General features: G+C 42.5%; 1 protein-coding gene across 1 annotated transcript in view; it reads left to right on the top strand.

The window, feature by feature from the left end:
* The first annotated feature begins 3,305 nt into the window (after nucleotides 1-3,305).
* Nucleotides 3,306-27,432, top strand: part of MTHFD1 (methylenetetrahydrofolate dehydrogenase, cyclohydrolase and formyltetrahydrofolate synthetase 1) — a 68,656-nt gene continuing 44,529 nt past the window's right edge. Inside the window, exons 1-2 of the mRNA XM_066272847.1 lie at nucleotides 3,306-3,495; nucleotides 19,553-19,637. Of these exons, the coding sequence (XP_066128944.1) occupies nucleotides 3,455-3,495; nucleotides 19,553-19,637 (126 nt within the window). The 5' untranslated portion in view covers nucleotides 3,306-3,454. The remainder of the gene's footprint in view (nucleotides 3,496-19,552; nucleotides 19,638-27,432) is intronic.

The following is a 27,432-nucleotide window of genomic DNA, read 5'->3' as shown; positions in this document are numbered from 1 at the left end:
AGAATGTCATCTGAATATGCCAAGGTTGTGGGTTCAATCCCCAGTCAGGGCACATGCAAGAGTCAACAAATGAATGTATAAATAAGTGGAACAACAGGTCAATGTTTCTCTCTCTCTCCCTTCTGCTCTAAAATCAACCAATAAATTAAAAAAATTTTTAAAGAATGATAAAGTAAAAGAAAAATTCACCAGATTCTCTAATTCCATTATAGCGATGGTTGCACAAATATACTAAAAATCATACTTAAACCAAGTGAAATTTATAGTATGTAAAATATTTCAATAAAACTGTTTATAGGCCCTGGCCGGTTGGCTCAGTGGTAGAACGTCGGCCTAGCGTGCAGGAGTCCCGGGTTCAATTCCCGGCCAAGGCACACAGGAGAAGTGCCCATCTGCTTCTCCACCCCTCCCCATCTCCTTCCTCTCTGTCTCTCTCTTTCCCTCCCGCAGCCGAGGCTCCATTGGAGCAAAGTTGGCCCGGGCGCTGAGGATGGCTCCATGGCCTCTGCCTCAGGCGCTAGAATGGCTCTGGTCGCAACAGAGCGACGCCCCAGATGGGTAGAGCATCGCCCCCTGGTGGGCATGCTGGGTGGATCCCGGTCGGGCGCATGTGGGGAGTCTGTCTGACTGCCTTCCCGTTTCCAACTTCAGAAAAATACAAAAAAACCCACCCAAAATTGTTTATAAAACAAAGAGAGTCTCTAATTCCATATATAGGGCAACTGTAAAATACCCTGAGAATTTAGGAATAAGGCAAAAGCTCCCTACCACCAAAAGTCCAGAAATCTAAAAAATGAATCAATTCAATGGATGAGCTCTGCTATTACTTGAAACAGGCTACCCTAAGAAATGGTTTATAAAAGTAACCCAGATATTTGGTCAAATCCAATCCAAAGTGACCTGAACAAATTCACTATCTCAAAGAGTTAACTGCTTCCCCATGTTCATTGCAGCATTATTCACAATAGCCAAGACATGGAAACAACCTAAGTGTCCATCAATGTATGAATTGAGGAAGAAAATGTAATTATATGTGTGTGTATATCATTCTGCTATAAAAAGGAAATCCTACCTTTTAAGAGAACATGGATAGACCTTGAGAGCATCATGTTAAGTGAAGTCAGTGAAAGACAAATACTGTAAGATATTACTTATACGCACAATCTAAAAATAGCAGAACTTGCTGACTGGTGGTGGTGTAGTGAGTAGAGCATCCACCTGGGACATTGAGGTCTCCTGTTTGAAATCCCAAGGTCACAGGCTTGAGCACAGGCTCACCAGCTTGAGCATGAGCTCACTAGATTGAACATGGAATCATTGATATGATTCCACGGTCACTGGCCTGAGCCCAAAAGTCACTGGCTTGAAGCACAAGGTGGCTGGCAAGGGATCCCACTGCAAGGGATCACTGGCTCAGCTAGAGCCCTCCAGTCAAGGCATATATGAGAAAGCAATCAATGAACAACTAAAGAGATATAACTACAAATTGATGCTTCTCATCTACCTTCTTGTCTTTCTCTGTCTCCCTCTCTCTCGCTAAAAAATAGTAATAAATTTTTTAAAAAATAAAAAAGCTGAACTCACAGAGTACCATAATGATTGCCAGAAGCAAGAGTGGTGGGGAAATAAGGAGATGGTAGTCAAAGGTTCCAAACTTTCAGCTATAAGATGAACAAATTCTGGGGATCTCATGTACAGCATGGTGACTGTAATTAACCACACTGTATTATACATTTGAACAGTTAAGAGAGTAAACCTTAAATATTATCAACACACACATACAATGGTAATTATGTGAGGGAATGGAAATGTTAACCACCTAATTGTGGTAAGAATTTTTTAGGCCCAGGCCATTTGGCTCAGTGGATAGAATGTCCGCCCAAACCTCCGGGTTCGATTTCCAGTTAGCGCACACAAGAGAAGCCACCATCTGCTTCTCTCCCCCTCCCTCTTCTCCCAGCAGCCAGTGGCTGGATTGGTTTCAACGTCAGCACCAGATGGGGTTTTCTGGGTGGATCCCAGGCAGGGGTGCATACCGGACTATCTCACTATCTTCCCTCCTCTTACTTAAAAAAAAATTGTAACAATAACGTGTATTAAAATCATCACGGTGTGTATACACCTTAAACTTCCAACATGTCATTACTTCAAAAAGGTTGGGGATCCTGACCAGGCAATGGTGCAGTAAATAGAGCGTCGGACTGGGATGTGGAGGACCCAGGTTCAAGACCCCGAGGTCGCCAGCTTGAGTGCAGGCGCATTGGGTTTGAACAAGGCTCACTAGCTTGAGCACAAGGTCGCTGGCTCCAGCAAGGGATCAATCCGTCTGCTGTAGCCCCCCCTCCCCCAGGCACATATGAGAAAGCAATCAATGAACTAAGGAGCCACAACAAAGAATTGATGTTTCTCATCTCTCTCCCTTCCTGTCTGTCTGTCCCTTTCTGTCTGTCACAAAAAAAAAAAAAAAAAAAAAAAAAAAAAAAAAAAGGTTGGGGAGAGGGGGAAGAATGACGTGACCTGAATAATTTATCTCTGAACTGTATTGGATGACTGTAACCTAACTCACAAAGCTGGGACCCTTGCACACACATCCTAGCTGCCTGGGGTCCTCCAGTCCTGCTCCCCATCTCCTGTATTGTCCAGAATATGTAGGTGCCTACGGGGAGGCCGTGTCCGTCCTTGCTGGTCACTTGTCATCAGCTCACGTTAGGCCCGCGTCGGTTTTCCAACCCCAGATCTGCGTGGGGATCTGGCACAATCGAGTCCTGCAAAGCTGGTCCTGGCGTTACCGGGATACGGGCCTAAATCGGCGTGCTGGGCTTCAACCGTGGCCGAGCGTCAGTCACCGGAGACTTTCAGTTACTCGGCTGTGGGGTGGAGGCACCAGTTCGACAGTGCGGTTAGGCGAGAATGGCGCTCCAAACTCCCCGCGCGCGTGTGGGGCCAGAACTCCCTGGGTGAAGCCCCGCGCCCTCTGCGCGCAGCGACTGCACCACAGCGTCCCGCCCGTCCGGTAGACCCTTTGGCTCCCGCGCCCGCTAAGTCATCTCCCGCGAAACCGCCCCTCCGCCTGAGCACCTGATAGGCTGGAATAGAGACCCATCCCACTCCTAAGCGGATTCCCCGCCCCAAACAAAGGCGCGTTCTGAAACGACTCATTCTGCCCGCCAGTCATTTCTTCCCTCTGGTCATGAGTTTACTTTTCAGCCGCGTTCCAGACCCCCTACCTAGCCGCGCTCACCTGCTTAGGGAAAATACGTTCTTCCGGACTGCGCACGCGCACCCGCCCCAGAGGGTGGGGGGTGGAGTCGGTTTGGGCGGGGACGCAGGCGCAAAAGCAAGTTCTTCCTGGGCGGTCGCTAACCACGTGGGTTGGGTTGTCCCGCACCTCAGTGAAGGGAGTCGAACCTCTATTTTGGCGGTTTCCATCGTGGGCAGCGGACTAGTAAAGGTCATGGCACCGGCGGAAATCTTGAACGGGAAAGTGGTTTCCACGTAAGCACCTGTCGTTGTTAGCGCGTGTTGGGCTGCAGGCAGGGGCTCTGAGGAGGGTGTGCATGTCAGCACTGGACCCATTTTTTGCGGGAGGGAGACCTGTAGCGCAACATCAGACCCGCCCGACGGGGAGGGAGGCCATTATTCTGAGCCATTCACACCTGGAGACCGGTCTCCTGTAGCTGCAGAAAGGGACCCCGGGCACAATCTGCGTTTGCACGTGGGTTGCCTGGTGGCTGTGCCCGTTGGCTGCGGTGCTTCTGGGACAAGTCCTCTTACCCAGCCCGACTATGCTCCCGAAAGCGCAGCTGCTGGCGCCTTTGCCAGGAGAGTAGTTGGGGCTGCACCATACTCAGAACTCAAAAGTCGACCTCCTTCCCTTGTAATTTGGAAGTAAAGAAACTGAAATTAGTTTGGTGACAGAGGATCTCCTTTTCCCACTACGCCAGGGTCATTATTTGCTAAGTGGGTCCAGTTTTCCCTTCAATTTAATACTCCTCTAACAGCCATCTCCGTGTCCTGGCCCTAGAGTTCCTTTCTAGTTTGACTCTTGAATCCTGACAATATTCCACATTACAGTTGACCTCTGCCAGTTTTACCCCAACAGGAAATCTGCCCCACTAGTGGATATTGTTGCCACTTATTCCCAGGAAGTAACACCCCTCCATTTTTTGTCTGGGAGGTGACTAGTGGGGAAAAGATGAGAGTAGAAGAGAGAAGGTTGCTCAGGGTAGAGCAACAGTAGGTTGACAGTTGTTCATATGTAAAATAATACAATATTTAATAAATAATAATACAAGAATAAACTGTGCAACTGTAAACCTATGTTTGCCTGTATTTTGTGTTATCCTGCAGGTTGCTCTTAGGACCTTGAACCTTACCATTTATTATGTAAGTGCTGTAGCTGGCAACAATAATTGTCCTATGAACTCCTAATTTTGTGAGTAGAGATTTTTGAGTGAACTGTAGAGTGGTTTATGGTGAAACCCACCTTGGGGCAAAAGATTTTTGATTGGAAGGTAGAGATAGATGGACAAAAAAAGTGACGTGTAAATTAGATTCTGGTGAATCTTTTACATTGGTGAGGAGAAACTCCAGGGTTTTAGACTAGAAGTCACATACCTTTAGCTGATTGCTTTTCAACATGTGGTTTGCTGAATTGCATTGTTTCTGTTTGACCTTCTTTTTTTAAGTTGTATTCAAACCTGCCTCCTTTACAAGTGGCTTTTTCTTGATGAATTCTTCCCTTTAAAAAGACTGATTTTGAAGAGATTATATAGGTTTGCTTCTTGGCAGGCTACTGAGTATAGGTGCTCACTGTATATGTATTGAGTAAAGAGCAAGGTAAGGCCCTGGCCAGTTTGCTCAGTGGTAGAGCGTTGGCCAGGTGTATGGATGTCCAGGGTTCAATTCCCAGACAGGTCACACAGGAGAAGTAAACCATCTGCTTCTCCACCCTTCCCCCTCATTTTCTCTCTCTACCTCTCTTACCCTCCTGCAGCCATGGCTCAGTTGGAGCAAGTTGGCTCTGGGAACTGAGGATGGCTCCATGGCCTGCCTCAGGCGCTAAAATAGCCCCGTTGTGAGCAACAGAGCAAGGGCTGCAGATGGACAGAGCATTGCCCTACCCCATAGGGCTTGGGCGTATGTGGGAGTCTGTCTCTCTGCCTCCCTGCTTCTCACTTAAAGGGGGAAAAAAAGAGCAAGATAAGTATGTTTGTAAACTCCATAAGGGCAAATACATGCATTGTTTGTTTATGTTTATATCTTAAATACCTATAAACTTTCTTTCAGTACTTATTTAGTTTTGTGGTTTTAAGCAAATTAGCTTACCTCTCTGCACCAAAATTTCCTCAAATATAAAATAAATATCTAGGCCATTGAGTTGTTTGAGTTATTAACTGAAAACTATTTAGAATTGTTTCTGGCACACTCAGTGTTTACTACATGTGAGCTGTATTAGTGATTACAGTTGATCCTTGAACAACAAGGATTTGAATGGCACAGAATTTGAACCATGCAGGTTTTTTCCAGTAAAGATGCAGTCAGCTCTCCATGTTCTCTGGGTTTCACATCCCTGGATTCAGCCAACCACAGGATCGACAGTTGGAAGGCCAACTGTATCTATTGTTCTAGGCCATTATATATGAGGGACTTGAGCACCCTCAGATTTTGAAAGCTACTGGGCGGGGGTGGGTCTTAGAACCAGTTCTCCTTGGATACCAAGAGACTACTCTAGTTAAGTTTTGCGGGAGTCAAAAGTTACACTCAGATTTTTGACAGTGTAGGGGACAGTGCCCCAAACCCTTGTGCTGTTTGGGGCAACTGTAGTTAAGGTATATATGGGTGATTAATACACTATCTTTGACAGGATAGCTGCCTTGAGATCTATTTCAATGGCTCTCAACATTAGCTGCACATTAGAGACTCTTAGGGAGCTATTTTTTAATTCTTTTTATTTAAATATAAATGTATATTTAAAAGTACACGTATTATGTGTATACAGCCCAATGAATTTACCTGAGTAGCATTCATATAAGAAATAACATGGACGCCTCTCTCTCTCTTCATTTAGTCACCACCACCACAAAGATAATCACTATCTTGACTTCTTTATTTTTTTAAGTGAGAAGAAGGGAGATAGTGAGACAGACTCCTGCATGTGCCCTGACCAGGATCTACCTGGCAACCTCCATCTGGGGTTGATGCTCGAATCAACCAAGCTATTTTTAGCACCTGAGGTTGCCATAGTCAGTTGGGACCAACTGAGCTATCCTCAGCATCCAAGGCCAATGTTCAAAGGAGTTGAGCCACCTGGCTGTGGGAGGGAAAGGGAGCAGATGGTCACTTCTCTTGTGTGCTCTGACTGGGAATCGAACCCAGGATGTCCATATGCCAAGCCAGCTCTGTCCACTGAGCCAACCGGTCAAGGCCGTGACTTTTTTTTTTAAAATTTTTAAAATTTATTAATTGGTTTCAGAGAGAGGAAAGGAGAAGGAGAGAGAGAAACATAATTGGCATTCCACTTATTTATGCATTCACTGGTTGATTCTTGTATGTGCCCTGACCAGGGATCAAACCCGTAACCTTGGCGTAGCCGGCTAGCTTGTTCTGTGATTCTAATGCACCTTGTAGGCTGAGGACCATTTATGTAAAGCCTTAAATCCAAGCCCAGCACTCATCATTGAAGAACAGTATGGCCTTCCAACTGTGGATCAAAAATACTGTTTTTAATCTGTGGTCAACTGAAACCAGGGATGTGAAACCCAAGGAATATGGAGACTATCTTTATTGGAAAAAACTTGCATAGTTCAAATCCTCCGCCATTCAAATCCTTGTTGTTCAGGAGTCAACTATAATCACTAATACAACTCACATGTAGTAAAACACTGTGCCAGGAACAATTCTAAATGGTTTTCAGTTAATAACTCAAACAACTCAATGGCCTAGATATTTATTTTATATTTGAGGAAATTTTGGTACAGAGAGGTAAGCTAATTTGCTTGAAACCACAAAACTAAGTACAGAAAGTAGAAGACTTTCAGGCACTGGAAGGGTCTCTCCCAGCATGTGTTAACCTGGCTAACCTTTTCCAGTGCTCCATGGTTGAACAATTAGTGCCTACTAACACAGTTCATAAAGGAGCTTGAAGACAAAGGCCTCTTTGTGCTTGCAAAGATTTTCATTTACTGTACTTATAAAATGGCTCTTTCATACACTGCCACACGTGAGCACCTTGACTTTCATGGAGAGCTTGACTCCCGGAGCTGGTAGTGCTCACAATTCCTCTACACGGGGGACAACTTGCCCGGCTTATGGGGTAGTGCAGTCCCCAGCTCCTCGTGCTGAGGCTGCAATAGGCAGCTGACCCTTGGGGAAGGGGAAGGCTGAACAAGAATGTGGTTCTCACAGCTTGAGTAGGTTGAGCTACAGATGGAGGCTCTGGGCAGGATGTCCCCACTGCTCCTCTTTGGCCAGGCATGGGATATTCTTGAGGAAAGGTAAGTGAACTTCTTAAATTGCAGCCAGAGATCCTGGAATCTGGGAAAAGGGTCTCTTCTTCCTAAGTTTGCAGGTCAGCTTCCTTGGTTGCCAACAATCATTGGGTCTCTAAGGACAGACTTGCAAGCCTGCAAGTGCCCTGGGCAGTTTCTTTTCTGATGTAGTGTCTGAATTGTAAAATCTCGTCCTTGGAGAGAAGAAAGGTAGGGCAGGTCATGAGTTGCACAGTCAGAATTTCTCCAAAACCTATCTACTCCCGACATCTTACCTGCAGCTAAGAAAATAGTTGAGCCAAGAAATGTGATGATATTTGGCCCTTACTAGGCTGATGAATGGCAAAGCCTCAGCTAGAACCAAGGTCTTCACTGGATGTAGGATGTCTCTCACTTTACTGAGCACTTAACACTTTGGTAAAGGAAATTTTATAAACTAATCTTTTTCCTTCACAGCCGTCTTCTCACTTCTGTGCCTCCCACTCTGCTGAGAAGGCCATGTTTCATTTTTGTTTACTTGTGTTCTCCCTCTATTCCTTCTTGGTAGCTAAGAGTAGACAACATTCATTATTCTAGATTTCTTCTCTGCCTGTTCCAGCCAATGGAAAACCTGGATCTAGTTGTCAAATTATCTTCCTCTGGGAGGACAACCCCCATTTCTCCTTTGTGGGGGAGTTCCAGAGTTGCAGCCTGAATTTGATAATTGGGGAGATCTGAGGGTTAGAGACAAGAGTGTGTCTTTTTTAGATACTCACTTATTCAACAAGTGACTGCGTGCCTTGTATGTGCCAGTCACTCTTCAGAGCCATGAGGCAGTAACAGTGAACAAAACATCCCAAATCCCTACCCTCATATATTTTGCGTCCTGATGTGTAGAGATAGACAATAAAAAAGTTAAAATGTGTGGCAGTGAGAAGAGTGAAAGAGAAAACCAAAGTAGGGAAGAGGGACAGCGGTTTCTGAGGCATGGGGGTTGCAGTTTTAAATATGGAAGTGTAGCTCATACTCGTAAAAGTAATTGGTAGACAAAGATTTGAAGGAGTTAAGGTCATGAGTCTGCCAGTGTAATGGTGAAGAGGATTCTTGACCAAAAACAAAGCCTATACCATGGACTTTGACCTCATCAATTATTATTTTTTTTCTTCTTTTCTAAGTGAGAGGAGGGGAGATAGAAAGACAGACTCCCTCATGTGCCTCAACCGGGATGCAACTGGCAGTCCCCATCTGGGGCTGATGCTCTGCCCATCTGTGGCCATGCTCACAAATGAGCTATTTTTAGCGCCTGAGGCAGAGGTTCCAGGGAGCCATCCTCAGCACCTGGGACCAATGCGCTTGAACCAATCAAGCTATGGCTGCAGGAGGGGAAGAGAGAGAGACAGAGAAAAAGGGAGAATGGGGAGGGGTGGAGAAGCAGATGGTCACTTCTCTGGTGTGCCCTGACGGGAAATCAAACTTCGGACATACGTACGCCAGGCTGATGCTCTACCACTGAGCCAATGGGCCAGGGCCGACCTCATCAATGATTAAGACACTGCCTTGGGGTCAGCAGTGATAGTCCTGGGAAAGCTGACTGTGACTGACTAGAGGAGCTGAGTGAGGTGAATTGATATTGAAGGTGAGAGCCCACCCTGGTTTAAGGGAGGTGTCCTTAGTGAGATTATACAAAGGGGTATAAATTAGATAGTGTTAGAAAAACTACCCTGATTTGGTTTTTAGACTAGAAACCACAGTTCTTACATGTATGCTTTTCATAGTGGGTCCTAGTAAATGTTGTGATTGTTTGACCTTCTCCTTGTTGGCTATAATCGAGCCTCCTTTGATGGCATTTTTCTCAAGTCTTTTTTCTAGAAAGACTGGCTGGAAAGAGACAGATAGTTGAGCACTTAGTAAGCCACCGAGAGAAAGTGCTCGGAGTTGTGGTGGGTTGAGCAGAGCAAGTTGGATCTGTTTGTGAGCTTCCTGTGGGTGGTATCCCCAGAGCTAGACACAGTGCTGCTCCCTCTTCTGTGGATCACTGGGTAACTTAGTTTACCTCGTTGTGCCTTAGTTTTCTCATCTGTGTATTGGAGTATAGGGCATCTAATTCAAAAGGTTGTTAAAAGTAAATAAGTTATGCCTGACTGGTGGTTGCACAGTGGATAGAGTGCCAACCCGGTATGCCGAGGTGGCTGGTTCAAAACCCAAGGTCAGGCCCTGGCCAGTTGGCTCAGTGGTAGAGCGTCGACCTGGCATGCAGGAGTCCCGGGTTCGATTTCCGGCCGGGGCACACAAGAGAAGCGCCCATCTGCTTCTCCACCCCTCCCCCTCTCCTTCCTCTCTGTCTTTCTCTTCCCCTCCCGCAGCCGAGGCTCCATTGGAGCAAAGTTGGCCCGGGTGCTGGGGATGGCTCCATGGCCTCTGCCTCAGGTGCTAGAATGGCTCTGGTCGCAACAGAGCAATGCCCCCTGGTGGGCATGCCGGGTGGGTCCTGGTCAGGCGCATGCGGGAGACTGTCTGACTGCCTTCCCGTTTCCAACTTCAGAAAAATACAAAAAAACAACAACAAAAAACCCAAGGTCAGCAGCTCGCACCCAGGGTCACCAGCTTGAGCATGGGGTCGCTGACACGATCTCAGTGTAACCAGTTCAACCCCTGGTCAGGGCATGTTTGAGAAGCAATCAGTGTACAACTAAGTGAAGCAACAAGTTGATACTTCTCTCTCATTCTCTTAAAAAAAATTAAATGAGTTATTACTTATAAAGCATTTAGAGCAATCCCTGACACATAGTAAGTTTTAATAAATAGGTGCTTGGAAAATATCTGCTGAATAAACATGTGGTATTTGTGTTTATCCAGTTCTGTCTCTTTGGTAGCTATTTAGAATCTGGAGCCTTAAGTTAGTACTATATTTATCCTACTGATCAAAGATCAAAATGAAACCATGGCTATACACCTTGCTACAGGACTAGAACTACACTGCTCACAAAAATTAGGGGATCGGGGAACGTGCAGATACTCCAGTACTTTCAGCCTTTTGTATAGTGCATTTTCACCAATGAAATAAAAGTTGGTTTTGCATCTCATTTGCATAATTAAACAACTTTCTTTGACTTGTTTGCTTTTCTGATGTTCTTGTTTAATTTAAAAAAAATCAGCCTGACCTGTGGTGGCGCAATGGATCAAGTGTCGACTTGGAACACTGAGGTCACAGGTTCAAAACCCTGGGCTTGCCCGGTCAAAGCACATATGGTAGTTGATGCTTCCTGCCCCTCCCCCCCTCTCTTTCTCTCTGTCTCTCTTCTCTAAAAAATGAATAAATAAAAAAAAATCAAATGCTTTTTTTTTTATCACTTCATATTCATTTTGAAATATCCCCTAATTTTTGTGAGCAGTAGATTTTCATATAAAGAATTTACTCATCACAGTGAAGGACTACTGAATGTTACAATGCCTTTTTTTTACTTTGTCTTGTCTGTGAAATACCGTAGGCCTTCTTATACTTGGAGAGATTTGCCTGTAATGAGCTATAAGGTACAGGCCTTTCTGAAGTGACAGGGAACCTCGGGTGTCAGAGCTGGCCTGACTCTGGGAACCTGTGCAGCAGAGCAAGTGGGCCAGGCCTTTGAGAGACTTTTCTCAGATAAGAGATCTCGGCCTGCTCTTTTTTCCCAAGTGGAGACTCCCAGTCTTCCGTATTCCGCCTGGATGGTGATCCAGAGGACTTGGGGCCGCAATCCGCTTTGATGGCCATTTCTGCAGTTAGATAGTCCTGAAATAGCGAGGCTCATACTGGGTGTTCAGCCTTCACTTACAGTTCCTCATACTTGAGACTACCTTCTCATATCTCATAATTCATAATTTTTAAGATTTTATTTACTGATTTTAGAGATAGGAAAGAGAGATGGAGAAAGAGAAAGAAAGTGGGGAGAGGAGGGAGCATCAACTCATAGTAGTTGCTTCTTGTATGTGCCCTGACCAGGCAAGCTGGGGTTTCAAACCGGCGATCTCAGCATTCCAGGTTGCCACTTTATCCACTCTGCCACCACAGGGCAGGCATCCTTATTCTTGCTGTCAGCTGAAGTTTACAAAATGGTGGCCCAGAAGCCAAATGTAGTTATATGTTTTGTTGGGCTTATAGAGTTATTTTATTTTTAAAATTTTATTTATTTATTCATTTTTATTAGAAAGAGAGAGAGAGAACAGGGGAAGGAGCAGGAATCATCAACTCCCATATGTGCCTTGACCACACAAACCCGGCATTTCAAACCGGCGACCTCAGTATTCAGGTCGACACTTTATCCACTGTGCCACCACAGGTCAAGCCCAGAGTTATTTTTAATTGGATTATTACCCACCACATTTATGTAGTAATTATACATGTAAAACTCTGGACGCCTGATGTTTTGCAAGGAAATGGAAAGTTGAACAATACTGTGCTCTGTAGTCTTACTGTCCACTTTGTTGGATCTGGGTGGAAGCTGCCCTCACTCCGGGGGCGGGAAGGTGGGACCACATTGTTCAGGAAGGCTGCAGCACCAGACTGCACACTTGGACTCTGACAGTGCTTTTCTCTCTGGGATCTCTCTCTGATGCACTCAATCCAGTGTTGAAATCCTGCCTCTTAGGAAGTCTGTCTCAATGCATGCAACCTAGTTTTGCAGTCCCGCTTGTTTCCTGTAGATCAGTTATTCGCTACCAGGGGCAGTGTTGCCCCTCCCTCCACCGCAGGACACATGTGGACATGTCTGGAGACATTCTAGTGGCATTCAGACGTAGAAGCCAGGAATGCTGCTCAGCACCCTACAGTGCGCAGGACAGCCCCCACAACAGGGAACTGTCTGTCCCACCTGTCGGTAATGCTGAGTTCATAAACGATGATATAGAAACTTAAAATAAATAATTATTGGCCCTGGCTGAGTGGCTCCGTGGATAGAGCGTCGTCCTGGCCCGCAGAGGGTTCAATCCTTGGTCAGGGCACGTGCGAGAAGCCACCAGTGTGCGCACAACTAAATGGAACGACGAGTTGGTGCCTCTCTTACTGTCTATCCCCCCTTTTTTCCCATCTCCCCCTTCCACACACTCAATTCAATGGAAAAAAAAATTTTAAAAAGCAGTTATTGTATTGTGTATATGGATTAATGATGACCCTTGTACTCACTGCAAATTCGAGGATTTATTAGAATTTTACACCATTTCACTATTTTCATGTCGTAAATACGAGGTAATTTACCTTTTTCTTCTTAGGTCTTTGAGAGAGCTTGAGAATTGAATGGAAGAATTTTACATCGGAACATAAAATAGAGTCACATTACTTTCAAATACATATTTGAGGTACTTTTCAAGTTTAGCAAATATATATTTGTATTAAATTGTAATAATTCTTAGCTTTATTTTTAAATTTAAAGGAAAGTACTGATATTAGCTGATTATTCTGTATACTGATATAATGTCGCTTTTGCTATTACATTATGTACATATCAGTGAAAACAGCTTCAACAAGAAAGTAATTTAGTCTTTTAATTTGACTTTACTAACTAGGAATTTGAAATATAGGTATTTTTGGAGCACTAGGTGACCTCAGTTGTTTTTACAAGGATCTACCTGTTAGGTTTTGCAGAAAATATGAAGTATCTTTTAGCAGAATAAAAGTTGAAATGAACAAATAAAGCAACATAGGAAGAAAGGAAAATAAAGCAAATAAGACATTTCTGTTGTACTGCATTGTTAAAATCTTATAACAATAATCTCCTTTGGAGGGGCAGGCAAAAGGAATTTGTGTTCTTGGCCCTGGCCGAGCAGCTCAGTTGGGTAGAGTGTCGTTCTGATACGCCCAGGGTGCAGTGCAGGTTTGATCCCTGGTCTGAGCGCATACGGGAAGAATCAACCAGTGAATGCATGAGTATGTGGAACAACAAATTGATGTATCTCTTTTTCTCTCTCCCCCTCCTCCCCTTTCCCTTTACCCCGCCCCTTTCCTCTCTCTAAAATCAGTTTTTAAAATTTATATTCTTATTTATTGATTATCTTTAGAGAGAGAAATATCAATTTGTTCTACTTATTTATGCATTTCTTGGTTGATTCTTGTATGTGCCCTGACCAGGAATTGAACCTGCAACCTTGGTACATTGGGACGATGCCCCACCCAACGTAAGCTACCCAGCCACAGCTAAAAATAATTTTTTAGAAAGGAAATTTGTGTTCTTGTTGAAGGCGAGGGTCTTAGTTTTTCACCAATTACTTACTAAAGGGGTGCTCTGCGGACCCTTTGAGAATCAGTGTTTGTTGGCCTTGGGCAGCTTTATTTTCATGTAGCTTTTATAACCGTATAGCAAATTATCCTTCACTGCCTTCTTTTTCTACCTATGGCTTCTGTTGAGATGTCCTTGTTAGGTTATATTTTAAGAATGCTTTTTTCTCGGTCATAAAATGTCTAAAATTTGAAAATGAGCCATCATGTTAAATAGAATGAGTTGGAATTTGTAATGGACTTTTTCAGGAATAATTATACAAGACTTTGAGCCTGGCCTGTGGTGGCACAGTGGATAGAGCATCTTCCCGGAACACTGAGGTCGCTGGTTCAAAACCCTGGGCCTGCCCAATCAAGGCACATACACATATAACAAGCAACAAGGAAGCAATGAACAACTAAAGTGAAGCAACTATACTTCTCACTCCCCTCTCTCTCCTTTCTATAAAATCAATAAAATCTTTTGAAAAAGAGACCTGGGTCACTGTTTAGGAGTGTTAGGGTTCCTCTGACTAGGAACTTTCGGAGGTCATGTGATTTCATACAGATGTGCACCTTTGACCTTTATTGGCTAGGCCCGTGATGGCGAAGCTTTTTATAAAAACTGCCCACTTTTGCAGTGCTGGTCAACCTGGTCCCTCCCGCCTCCAGCTTCCATGGTGGGCGGTAGTAGAGCAACCAAAGGGCACGAAAACCTCTTCAATTAACAGAATGTCCTTGAGTTGCAGATGTGTCCCATTTCTATTTATGGCCCATGAGCTACACCATCCTGGTAAAGATTCTGGAGGCAAAGTGCGGCAGAAATATGCAACTGGAGAGACACCCCTGGTTGACCAGCACTGTAAATGTGGGCAGTTTTTATAAAAAGGTTCGCCGTCATGAAGCTAGGCTCTTTTACAACTCTGTTTGGGAGGCATTCACCTGGAGAAAACTAATGGAAATGGACTCTTGTCCATGTAGTTTCAAACACATATTGACAGGCTGAGATCAATGATTCCCACTCTGATTTTTGCCCCTTAGAAAGAAAAGATGCCCCCCTCCCCCAATTACATTTTGTTGGCCAATAGCAGAGTTTCTCAACTATGGGCACTATGAACATTTGGGCTTGGTAATTCTTTGTTGTGATGAGGTGGCCTGTGCATTGTAAAATATTTATGTAGTTGCATCCCTGGCCTCTACCCACTAGATGCCAGTAGCAACTTTCTTAAAACTGCATCAGGGTCTGTTCATATCTAACTGGCTGTAACTATTTTACTCTGTCTCTTCCTCATGACCAGAGAAATTTTAATGGTTTACTGCTACATTGTCAGTCTGCGTTCATTGGCACTCTGGTATTGGTTCCTTCCACATGGAGACAGATATGTTGTCTTCCCTTAGATTTTAGAGAATGTTGATGGAGGATGGTGTGACTTTGGCATGTGTAGCTCTATTCAGGGTCCAGGGGTGTTTCTCCAATTGCATATTTCTGCCGCACTTTGCCTCCAGAATCTTTACCAGGATGGTGTAGCTCATGGGCCATGGATAGAAATGGGACACATCTGCAACTCAAGGACATTCTGTTAATTTAGGAGGTTTCCATGATTAGGAAGTTCTATTAAAGCATTTTTTAAAAATATTTTATTTATTGATTTTAGAGAGAGAGAGAAGGGGGGGAAGAGCTGGAATCATCAACTCATAGATAGTAGTTGCTTCTATGTGCCTTGACCAGGCAAGCCCAGAGTTTTTGAACCAGCAACCTCAGCATTCCAAGTTGATGCTTTATCCACTGCGCTAGCACAGGTCAGGCCTGTTATAGCATTTAAACATTCTGGAAGTGAGCTATAAAAATTAAGGCACTTCCAACCTTTAATTCATCACAGCTCTGTGACTAAACACAGATGAGTGAGTTCACTTTTCTCTCCATAGTCCTGTTTTATATAGTTTCTTAACTTCAGCCGTCCCTGACTCTTGGCTTTCTTTATTCCACTTTTCATTTTAGGGATTCTTCAGTCAGTGGTCCACCTAGAAAGTTAAGGCAGGGAAGGTTCTGTAAGTGACTTACAGAGTCCTAATTACAGCTGTCTTGGTTGTTGTTTTCTCACTTAGAGCTGAAAACTTGCCACTTGTTGCTTTAGTGTTCTGGGCTGTCTAGTTTCTTGCTGATTGTGGTTTATGTGTATTTTTAAATGCATCTTATTACTATTCTGGTCATGTCTCATAACCAGGCCTAAATGTTAGCTTTTAAATAAATCTTTCTAGTTGGAGAAATATCTCTGCTAATACAGCTTTGGAAACAAGCCTTCTTAGGAAAAGTTTAAGGAAGTCAGTGTAACATCTCAAGCTATAATCTTTTTCTTTGAGGGGGTACAAACTGAAACCCATTTAAAGTATAGCATAGGAAATATAGAACATTTTGTTCTTTGCCCTTAACCTACTGGGCTGACACATTTTCTACCTGTACCACCTTGTAGTACTGGGTGCCCGTAGCTTGCTACCTACTGGGTATAACTATTATTCTTAAATTTCCCTAGACTCCCTTCTTCAGGTCTCAAATACAGTACTTATTTATTCTAGAATCCTAAGAGTTGATAAATAAATGCACTGTGTCGGTGTGAAATCTCTTCTGTGCCTTAAAATATTTGTAGTCGGCAGTCTTTCCAGCTCCGATTCCACAGCCCCAAAGCACAGTCCTCTGCAGCTCCAGCAGTTTCTCTTTGCTTCTTGATAATATGCCTAGAATCCAACCACTTCTTGCCAGCCTACCATTGATACCACAGTCCAAGCCACCATCACCCCACGCCTGAGTTTTTGTAATTGCAATAACATCTTGCTGGTGTCCCTTATTCTCACCTTTCCCCCTACAGTCTGCAGAATAATTAATTACTCAGCAACCAGAATAATCCTTTACAAATGTAAGTCTGATCATGTCAGCCCTGTTCAAAACCTTCTGATGGCTTCTCATCACATTCAGAATAAAAGACTGTCGGCCTGCTCTGGTTACTTCTTCTTCCCCTTGGACCTCATATGTCCACTCAGGACCTTTGCACTTGCCACTCTTTTTGCTAATTGGTCCCAAGAAAGCTGCATAATGGCTTAGAGCCTCCGTCTACATCTGTGAATGAGAATAAGGAAGTTTCTCTTCCCTTGCACACCTCACAAGGTTATTGAGAGCCTCAGATGTGTTCATCTGTTTTCACTGGTGGTTCTTGTTACTGTCGTACATGGTGCTAGGAATGCTTGCGATTTGTTTTGTTTCTCCCCTCCCCCGCCCCACTCCCCACGGGTTTTGTTTGGGTCCGAGGAGGGTTAAGGAGTACCAGTAGAAATGTTTACCTAGTGCTTTGTGTTAATATAACGGTTAGGGAAAAAGAGTGGAATCTGGAAACTTGGTCCCCCTGTCAATGCAGGGGAGGCAGCTAAGGCTGGAATTGCTGGGGAGTTTCACGGGCAGCCTAGTGAAAACCTGGCAGCTCCACTGTTTCCGGCTCCTTTGTGTCAAAGCTGAATTTTGTGGCCTTTATTCAGGTCAAATCCCAGTAGAAGAAAATCCAATGGCCTTTCAATCATCTTTTGAACTCTATTATTATATAGACCAGTGGTAGTCAACCTGGTCCCTACCGCCCACTAGTGGGCGTTCCAGCTTTCATGGTGGGTGGTAGTGGAGCAACCAAAGTATAAATATTTATAAAAAGATAGATTTAACTATAGTAAGTTGTTTTATAAAGATTTATTCTGCCAAACTTAGCGAAAATCCGACATAAAGTACTTGGTAAGTAATTATTATTATATGCTTTAACTTGCTGTAACTTTGCTTTATAAATTTTATAAAGTAAAGTTACTTCCCTACTTTATAAATCACCATTACTGTGGAACCGGTGGGCAGTTAGAAAATTTTACTACAAACAGAGATACAAAAGTGGGCGGTAGGTATAAAAAGGTTGACTACCCCTTGGTATAGACTATTGACTTGAGCAAAGGTCACTAGTTACAAATAAAATTTTAAAGTCTTAAGTATGATTTCTTGTATCATCCAATGTTCTTAACATTTTCTGGTCTCACCCAAATAATCTTTCTTGTGATGCCTATGCCTTTTTATGCCAGTTGCTTGTAAAGTGTGGAGAATTGGAGAAGAGAGTAACCAAGTTAGAATGAAGGAGGTGCTGCTCGCAGATGTCCATGTGTACAGCGTTTGTATGTCAAGTGTGGTTAAGAGGAAGAAAGGCAAACGGAAAACTAATCCTTCAAGAGAGGCAGAGCCTGTTGGTGCTCATGACTGTGTCAGCACTACGCAAGGGCGATTTTGAATATTTACTTATGAATGTAATGTACTATACTTGATGTCCTATTGTGTCGTTGAGAAGTTGTATGTTGATAAGTTGATTTATCATTGTTTCACAGCAGGTTACACTTTTAACCTTGTGTTAAATTCTTTTCTAAGGAAAATTCTTTTGTGAATTAAAGTTGATTTATAAATTCATATTGAATTTGGAGTGGGATTTATTATCATGCAGTCTTCTGTGGATATCGTGTGATTATCGTACTATGTGTGGTAGGTTGAGCAGGCGGGAGTTCCAAGTTTCTTCCTGCAAACTTTTTTCATATAGCACTCGGGAGAGTGGAAATGATAAAAAATATCAGGATGGATACTGTGGTTTCTCTTCAGACTGCATAAATCTTTTACAAAAATGTGAGGGTGAGCAGCCTTCTAGAAATGCTGGGCTAAGTTTTCATTTGTTCACTGTATGATTTTGAATGCTATCAACTAATGCAGTGCTTCTCAAACTTTTTGAAGTTGGGGCGCTTTTAAAATCCTACAAATAATTGTAGGCACACTATATACAAATTTCTGAGAAATATGTTATAATAATTAAGTCAGATATTAAAGAAAATAATATAAAGTCCAAGCATGCTTTTATGGTAATTAAATGAAATAAATACAACAAAATTAAGTTTACTCTGACATTAAAAAACATTTTTATGTTACAGTTTTTGAGTTATGCTTCTTAGATTTGTAAAAAAGGGGTTAAAAAAAATAAAAAACAGCAAAAAGTTATCTTTTTATATATATAGGTAAATTCTTAGTAAGATTTAGTAAATTCAGCAGGTCCTGGTGGGAATGTGTTAAGTTTTTTCATTCTTGTGTTTATGAGAAACAGTAGCCTGATGTGTCCTAGTGATTTCTTCAATGTTTGGGCATATATTTGAAAGGCAAACTCTCATTTCCTCATCAATACATTGAAGAATTCCTCTTTTTACTCTTAACTGTGTTGAGTGCAGAAAACCCCCACCATACATATCATCTTAACTTCATACCAAACAAAGGATAGAAGAAACTTGCCTCCAGTCTTTCCGGGGAACAGGGGAGGTAGTGTAAACAATCCAGCACCACAGCTTAACAGCCTTTTGCAACCTAATCAGGCAAGTGAGGTGGGGGGTTGGGCAGACTGTCAACTTACAGCCAATTCCCCACACCTCTGTCACCCAAAAATCTAAACTCCAAAAACCCTGTTGGTTTTTTGGTCCCCAACAGGCACGTATTTCTCTAGAATGCCATAGGGCGCACCTGGAAATCTGTTAGGGCGCATTTGTGTGCCCTGGCACACACTTTGAGAACCACTGATAATGTGTTTTAAACTAACTGGCCCTATGTCCTGTGACCCGGTCAGTGTCAGTAGGAGTTGAGAAAGACCTACCTGAAGCCTGGAAAATTTATGGCCAGTGCACAGTACATGTGATACCAGATAATGACCATGCAGAGAAGGTGTTTTTTTAATTTAGAAGTGAGATACATCTAATAATCCACCTCACTTTGTGTGCTTGAAACATTGTGTTAATGCAACCTTTCCTTTTTCTCCAGGCAGATAAAGGCGCGACTGAAGAACCAGGTCACTCAGTTGAAGAAGCAAGTACCAGGTTTCACACCAGGCCTGGCAATATTACAGGTACTGTGATACTGTTTCCCCGAATAAGACAGTGTCTTATATTAATTTTTCCTCCTAAAGACACATTAGGTCTTATTTTCAGGGGATGTCTTATTTTTCCATGAACAAGAATTCACATTTATAGTTGAACAAAAAAATCAACATTTATTAATAGACTGTGTCATGTCATCACAAACATCAGCATAACCAGCCAAACTCTGAATTTCATCAAGAATTTCTTGTGATTCTATTTCCCTGTACAATAATCTACCCTGTTTTCCCCAAAATAAGACAGTGTCTTATATTAATTTTTGCTCCTAAAGACGCGCTAGGTCTTATTTTCAGGGGAGGCCTTATATTTCTAAGCTTGAAAAAATTTGCACTAGGTCTTATTTTCGGGGAAACAGAGTAGTGTATTTCTGTTATATCCTCCTTAGCCAGTGTCTCTGTAGCATTTAAGACGAGCACTTCGGTCTCTCCCCATTTTCTGTTTATTTTTTGGTGTCTGTGAAACCTCTGACCTGTGCAGGTTCCTCATTGACTCAACCTCTAAATGCTGGTGTATCCTGGCCCTCTGCTAATCTGTGGGTACCCTTCCCCTAGGCCAGCATCTCTTGAAATTTGATCTTAGGATCCCTTTATGCTTTTAAAAGCTTAAGACTTTAAGGAGCTTTTGTTCATCAATATTTACTGTATTAGAAATTAAAACTAAGAAGCCTAAAAATATTAATACATATAAACATGCCAATGGTAAGCTCATTATATGTTAGTATAAGTAACATTTTTATGAGAAAATAACTTGAAATTTTTTTAATGTTTAATTTTTATTGGTTGATTAATTTTTAGAGAGAGAGAACAGAGGAGAGAGAGAGACATGGGTTTGTTGTTTCACTTATTTAAGCATTCATTGGTTGATTTTTATGTGTGCCCTGACCGGGGATCGAACCTGCAACCTTGGCATATCAGGATGATACTCTAACCAACCGAACCCAGGCCAGGGAAGAAAATAACTTTTAGAAAACAAAATTTACTGAAAAGAAGGACATTCTTGTACATTTTTGCAAAACCCTTTACTGTCTGGCCTAATAGACAACTACGTTCCCATCTGCTTTGGACTCCATCTCTGCTATATGCTAGTGTGATTGAAATATACCAAGGAAATCTGGCCTCATAAAGATGTATAATTGTAAGAGGGAAGGCTTTGTAAAATAGTCTTTCCAGATAATTGTGACTATTTTTCTTGAATATTACACTGGGACTGAATAAGTAAAGTTTTTGTTTGTTTGTTTGTTTTTTGAGAGAGAGGGACAAATAGGGACAGATAGGAAGGGAGAGAGATGAGAAGCATCAATTCTTCGTTGTGGCTCCTTAGTTGTTCATTGATTGCTTTCTCATATGTGCCCTGTCTGGAAAGCTCTAGCAGAGCTAGTGACCCCTGGCTCAAGCCAACGGCCATGGGGTCATGTCTATGATCCCACACTCAAGCCAGCAACCTCAGGCTCAAGCTGGTGAGCCCTCACTCAAGCCGACAACCTCAGGGTATCGAACCTGGGTCCTCTGCGTCCCGGTCTGACGCTCTATCCACTGCGTCACTGCCTGGTCAGGCAATAAGTAAAGTTCTTAAAGGTTAGTTGCAATGTGGAATCTGAAACTGTGTCTTTGAACTTTCATACTTTGTTGCATCAAAATCTATGTTGCAGTTTGAAAGGATATAGACCCATGGGAGGTTCTGTTATGTTCTTCATTCCTCATTCAGAAAATAATGGTTCACTGAATTACGCAGATCTTCCCAATATTAATACATTTTATTATGTGGTATAAAAAAATCATAATCATTAACATTACCAGTGAACTTATCAGCGAAAGCTTTAAGTATTGAGCAGTTATCAGGCTCACAGAAATGGATAAAAAAAATGCTGATATTTGCTCGAAAACTCAAATTTTATCATTGGCAACAAATACATAGTTATTTTCCCTGAAGTAGCAAGCCAACTTGGTCTGCTGTTGAGAAAATATTGCCAAATAGTCAGAGCTGAATAATACTGTTTGTCAGTTTCTTTTTCAAGTGAAGATGGTTTTCCATATAAAAATGAGGTAGCTCAGTTTGCAAGGCCAAAAAGGCCAAGTACATTTCCTGGTGACAACCAGCGTACTTCTGTGTGCAGCAGAAGTGCTTGGTGAGTGCCTCCCACTTCCTCAGACAGACTGTTAAAAAGATATGTATACTCAAGGGTTGAAGTTTAATAATATGAATGGTTTTCACCGCCTCACCCAGGGCACTTCTAAATGAAACTGGCATGTGTTTTTACTGAGCATGTGTGGCAGTGAAAGGTACCCTCCTGAAGAGTATAGATTGGTAGCGTTGTCTTGACGCATGCTGAGTCATCAGCAGTCTTATTCCCCAGGACTTTTGCAGCCTTAGTGTGTATGTCAGTCCAATGAAAAGGGCAGATGACGTGGCGTTAGTATGAAAGTAGTTTAGTACTTACAGATCTCCTGAAAAGGTCTTGGGTTCTCACAAGAAGGTGTAGACCTTTGTCCTAGGCCAACGATTTTCAACCTTTTTCATGTCACGGCACACATAAACTAATTACTAGAATTCTGCAACACACCAAAAAATAATTTTTTGCCGATCTGACAAAAAATATAGGTATAATTTTGATTTGTTCACACCAACAGCTGTCTGGTTGTTGTATTGGCTGTTGTCATTTTTTAACTTGACAATCTAAGGGAAGAGAGGTCAGTGCCCCCGACTAAGTCGACAGCTATTACATGTTTTAAAAGGTCTTGCTGCACAGCGGATGAAAATCGCTGCCCTAGGCCATTTCATCTGCCCGCAGACATCAGCTGTAGGCCAGTAATTTACACCCTGGATCTTTAGGTTTCTGGGACCTCACTTACCTCCCTTCCCCTTCCTCCTCTAATCTGTTTTGCTTGTTTCTCATCTCTGAAGGATAGCGATCTTCTTGTTTCTTCCTCATTTCTCCTAAAACATTTGAATGCCTCAGGGCTCAGGGCTCAGACCATTTTTTCTTCTTATTCCTTCTCTAAGTGAGCTCACTGAGCTTCATGGCTACATGGAAGAATGCATCCTACTTTAGGCCTCCGACCACATCTTCTTCCCTGGGCTTCAGCTTCTTCCAGCGGGAGGCCCTTCAATGAAGTGATCCGGGGCGTTCAGTAAATATCCGTTGTATATATACAAAGAACGTTTTGGAAGATGGACTTGGATGACAGGAAGTTGATAGCTTTCATTTGAAATTCCTTTCAGAAATACCTGCTTCCTCACTTCACATTTCTCTCTCTGTATGTCGCCGCTTACATCATTTAATCCCTTGCTAAATTTCTGTCCCATGTTCCTCAAGAATTTCAGAGTGAATAGTACTCAAGTATTTCCCCCCAATTGTTAATTATCTTAAGAGGCCTTAGCTGAGAAGGAAAACACAGAAGACCTGTTGTTCTGCCGGTGCGTTCTGTCCTGTGGTGGGTTTTTCTTTTTTTGCAAATTACTGAGAATCAAAGGTATATGTTGTGGGTATATACTTAGTACATGTGGGGGACTAGTTATTTCTTGGCTCATGCTTGTGAATTGTTTGTTGTAGAAATAGTAAATGTCATAGAGAAGAAATCTGTTTTTTTAAACCTTTCCTTAGCAATACTGAGATATGTTCTTGTTATTTAAGCTTGATTTCTAAACTTGTATTTTGAATTTATTGATTCCAAGTGTTTTTGTTTACATAAACAGTTTTGCAACTTGGTCTATGTCCTTGACAGTGAAACTGGTACAATATTTTAATCTTGCACTTTAGCACCAGAGTCAGCATCTTTATCTTTCTGTGATTCAAAGCTTATACACATTATGTTGTAATTGTGGATCTTAACCAAACAGACAGCCAGGTATTTCTCCAGCAAAATGGGTTTACTCGGGAACAGCAAACAATTGTAATTCAGGACATGCAATCCGATGGTGAACCATGTGCAAAGAGAAACAAAGGAAAGAGGAAGCTCTTTTCTGGATTTATGTTGTAAAGAAGAGTCCGTTGGAGGAAACTAGAAGTTCAGGATATGGTACTTTTCATTTGCTGCGCTGTGGCAGACAGTCTACCATTGGCTGAGCTGTTAACTGGACGAGGAAGAATCTTTTCTTCCTGCTGAGGTAGTAGTGTCACTTCCTCTGAGAGATGCAAGGTGTGTCTCCTCCTGTAGGGGTCAGGAGTGTACTTTGAGTGCCATGTGTGAGAGTTCTCTCCCCTCTAGCCTCGCAACTCCATTTTAAATGAGGTTTCTGTTTATAAATTTTCACATATTCATTATCTCTGCTGCCCTGGACCTCTCATTTTTGGCCTGGCACTACCATGTTCCCACACACCCAAACCAGAAACCTGAGATCGCCTCTGGATCTCTTCCCCACTCTCCACATCCCCTCAGGGACTGTTGCACTATTGAGTCTGCTTCTCTTACGCTCTAGGAATCTGTTCCCTCCTTTTGATTTGTGGGCTCCCATACCCTGGGGCCACAACAGTCCTGTGCTCACAGGTTTTAGACTTCTAACTGGATGCTTCCAGTCTGTCCTTTTAACTGCTGTTGCTGCTCTTGTCAAAATATAAATCTGATCAAAATCCATCTAACTATACCCACTCCCCATCCCTTACAGAAGGAATGACAGTACTGTTTAGTGTCTGCTATAGTTCAGATGACTTGTATGTATTTATAATTGTTCTCGTTTCTGTACTACCCCTACAAGTTGGGAATGGTCTCCTGTCATCATAGTAACTGATGAGCCAAGATTTTGGGTAGTTTATCCAAAGCTACAGTCGGAGGGACTGAGTCTGGGATATGAACACAGGTCTATCTCCTATGCTTTTCCCCTATGTTATTCTAGTTTCTTAGCATTGCAGTCAGGGATAATCATGATTTGGCTCTGTGTGTGCTCGCGCATGTGTATGCGCCTAAAAGTTGGAATTTTTAGAAATCACAGTGAACTGTTACATCACCAAATAATTGAATATATTAAAAGAAATGAAGACTTTTCGTTATAAGAGATACAGATGATGCTGTATTTCCATCCTCTTAGTAAATGAAATATTTGAATTAATAATATAATAACTAACACTTGCTTCCTACCAGGAACTATTCAAAGTGCTTTGCATATGGCAACTCATACAGTCCTTAAAAAGGACATGGATGGAACAATAATAAACAACAATTAATAAGCTCAACTGGCCTAAATATCTGTAAGAATCTCCTGAAGCATAAAGAAAAATAATGACTAGACAAATACCCAAGTTATTGTATGCTATAAAACAGGCATTGGTAAACTGTGGCCCATGTCCAAATGCTGCCCAGGTTGTAAAAGGTTAAAAAAGAAGCTAGGTCCTAGCCAGTTGGCTCAATGGAAGAGTGTTAGCCCCGCTTGTGGAAGTCCCAGGTTCGATTCCCAGTCAGGGCACACAGGAGAAGCGCCCATCTGCTTCTCCACCCCTCCCCCTCTCCTTCCTCTCTCTCTCTCTCTTCCCCTCCCGCAGCCGAGGCTCCATTGGAGCAAGGATGGCCCGGGCGCTGGGAATGGCTCCTTGGCCTCTGCCTCAGGTGCTAGAATGGCTTGCGTTGCAACGGAACAACGCCCCAGATGGGCAGAACATCGCCCCCTAGTGGGTATGCCGGGTGGATCCTGGTCAGGCGCATTCGGAAGTCTGTTTCTCTGCCTCCCCGCTTCTCACTTCAGAAAAATACAAAAAAAGAAAAAAGAAAAAGAAAAGAAAGAAAAAGAAGCTCAATGTGTGACAGAGTATATGGCCTGAAAAACCTAAAATATATACCGTCTGGCTCCTTACAGAAACAGTTTGCAGATGCCTGGTGTTAAAAAAGAGTTTGTTCTTAACTTGTTCCGGGAAAGGACCTTTTCTGAGTGATGTAATTCACCTCCTTTCTAGAAAAAAATTAGCATTCTGATAAAAATGTTTAAGTGATTTTCTTGATAAACTCGAATGGATTTAAGATGTGTTCTGGGAATCCAGTCTTCTTCCTCCCACCCATTTGACTGTCAGTCAAGAATCTACTGTTCTTCAACTAAACAGTCTTTTGCATCTAATCTAGCAATGATTGTATAACCATCTTTCTCTGTAAAATGCCTATCCTGAGAGTGAGTTTTTGAATTGGCTCCGGAGAGATCTTTTCCTTTGCATTAGAATTACATTAAAATTTTGACATATGCTCATATCCATAACTGTTAAGCTTTTTAAAACTGGTGGCAGTTTTGGAGTTTTAGAAAATTTTTTTCCAAAACATTCAGAGAGAAAACAGTTCCTGTATGGGAACAATAACAGCAAAAGACTTCAGGCTTCTGTAACACTAGATGCCAACGACTACGTGTTGAAGGAAAATAAGGTGATTCCAAATCCAGCCAAGTGGGTCCTTCAAGTGCAAAGACAACAGAAAAATATTTTCACATACACCTAGACTCAGAAAAATGCTTATATACCTTTCTTGGAAAAAATGATTTACAATTGCATTTCAGCTACTTGAGAGGAATGAAAATAAACCGTAGAAGAGAGAAATTTTAATTTTAAAAGGACTGGCAGTGAGCGCTAAAACCATTTAAAGTCAGAATTAAGTCTAAATAATTATAGTTATAGTTACTAATGAAAATGTAAAAAAAACCAATACTCTTGAATTTAGTACTTCTTTCCTACTTTGTTCTAAAAATCCCAGGGTACCTTAAATCTGGTAACTGAATCAATGAAGGGAGGGATGCGAGGGGCCAAGAACATGTATAGAAAATGGCCAAAGAAGAAACATGAGAGACACTGAAATTCTAGGGAAGGCCCTACAGGAAGCAACTTAGGTTCAAATAATCCATTTTAAAAAATCAAATTTTCCTTAATGGACTTAGCATTCAAGAGATGAAATTCAAGTTAGTATTGGCAAAACTGAGATCTGTATAAAGCAGTGGTCCCCAACCCCTGGGCCGCGGACCGCTACAGGTCCATGGGCCATTTGGAACCGGTCCGCAGAGAAAGAATAAATAACTTACATTATTTTCGTTTTATTTATATTTAAGTCTGAACGATGTTTTATTTTTAAAAAATGACCAGATTCCCTCTGTTACATCCGTCTAAGACTCACTCTTGACGCTTGTCTCGGTCACGTGATACATTTATCCGTCCTACCCTAAAGGCTGGTCTGTGAAAATATCTTCTGACATTAAACTGGTCCGTGGCCCAAAAGAGGTTGGGGACCACTGGTATAAAGGACAACTGAGGCCAATAGCAAGGCCATGTTCCGTGGGCCTCTGGGACAGCTTCCAGGAACAGCATCAACAGGACTAGGACGGGGAATACCCTCTGTAACTGAGGCCAACTTCTTTGTCTGCGGTTGTCCTATTAAAAGGAGCCGTGCATCAATACTGAGGGACCTACCATTTTTCTCTCCACAATTTTGGAAGAAGTTAAATGGTAGCATATCACCCTGAGAGTCTGTTTCAGCCTTGAAAAGGACAAGTGTCAACCTCTAGAACAGGGGTCCCCAAACTTTTTAGACAGGGGGCCAGTTCACTGTCCCTCAGATCATTGGAGGACCAGACTATAAAAAAAACTATGAACAAATCCCCATGCACACTGCACATATCTTATTTTAAAGTAAAAAAACAAAAAGGGAACAAATACAATATTTAAAATAAAGAACAAGTAAATTTAAATCAACAAACTGACCAGTATTTCAATGGGAACTATGCTCCTCTCACTGACCACCAATGAAAGAGGTGCCCCTTCCGGAAGTGCAGCGGGGGGCCGGATAAATGGCCTCAGGGGGCCGCATG

This window comes from Saccopteryx bilineata, chromosome 4 (genome assembly GCF_036850765.1).
Source record: "Saccopteryx bilineata isolate mSacBil1 chromosome 4, mSacBil1_pri_phased_curated, whole genome shotgun sequence".
NCBI classification, from domain to species: Eukaryota; Metazoa; Chordata; class Mammalia; order Chiroptera; family Emballonuridae; genus Saccopteryx; species Saccopteryx bilineata.
Note: the sequence above shows the minus strand (reverse complement) of the source record. Positions and strands in the feature narration are given on the sequence as shown.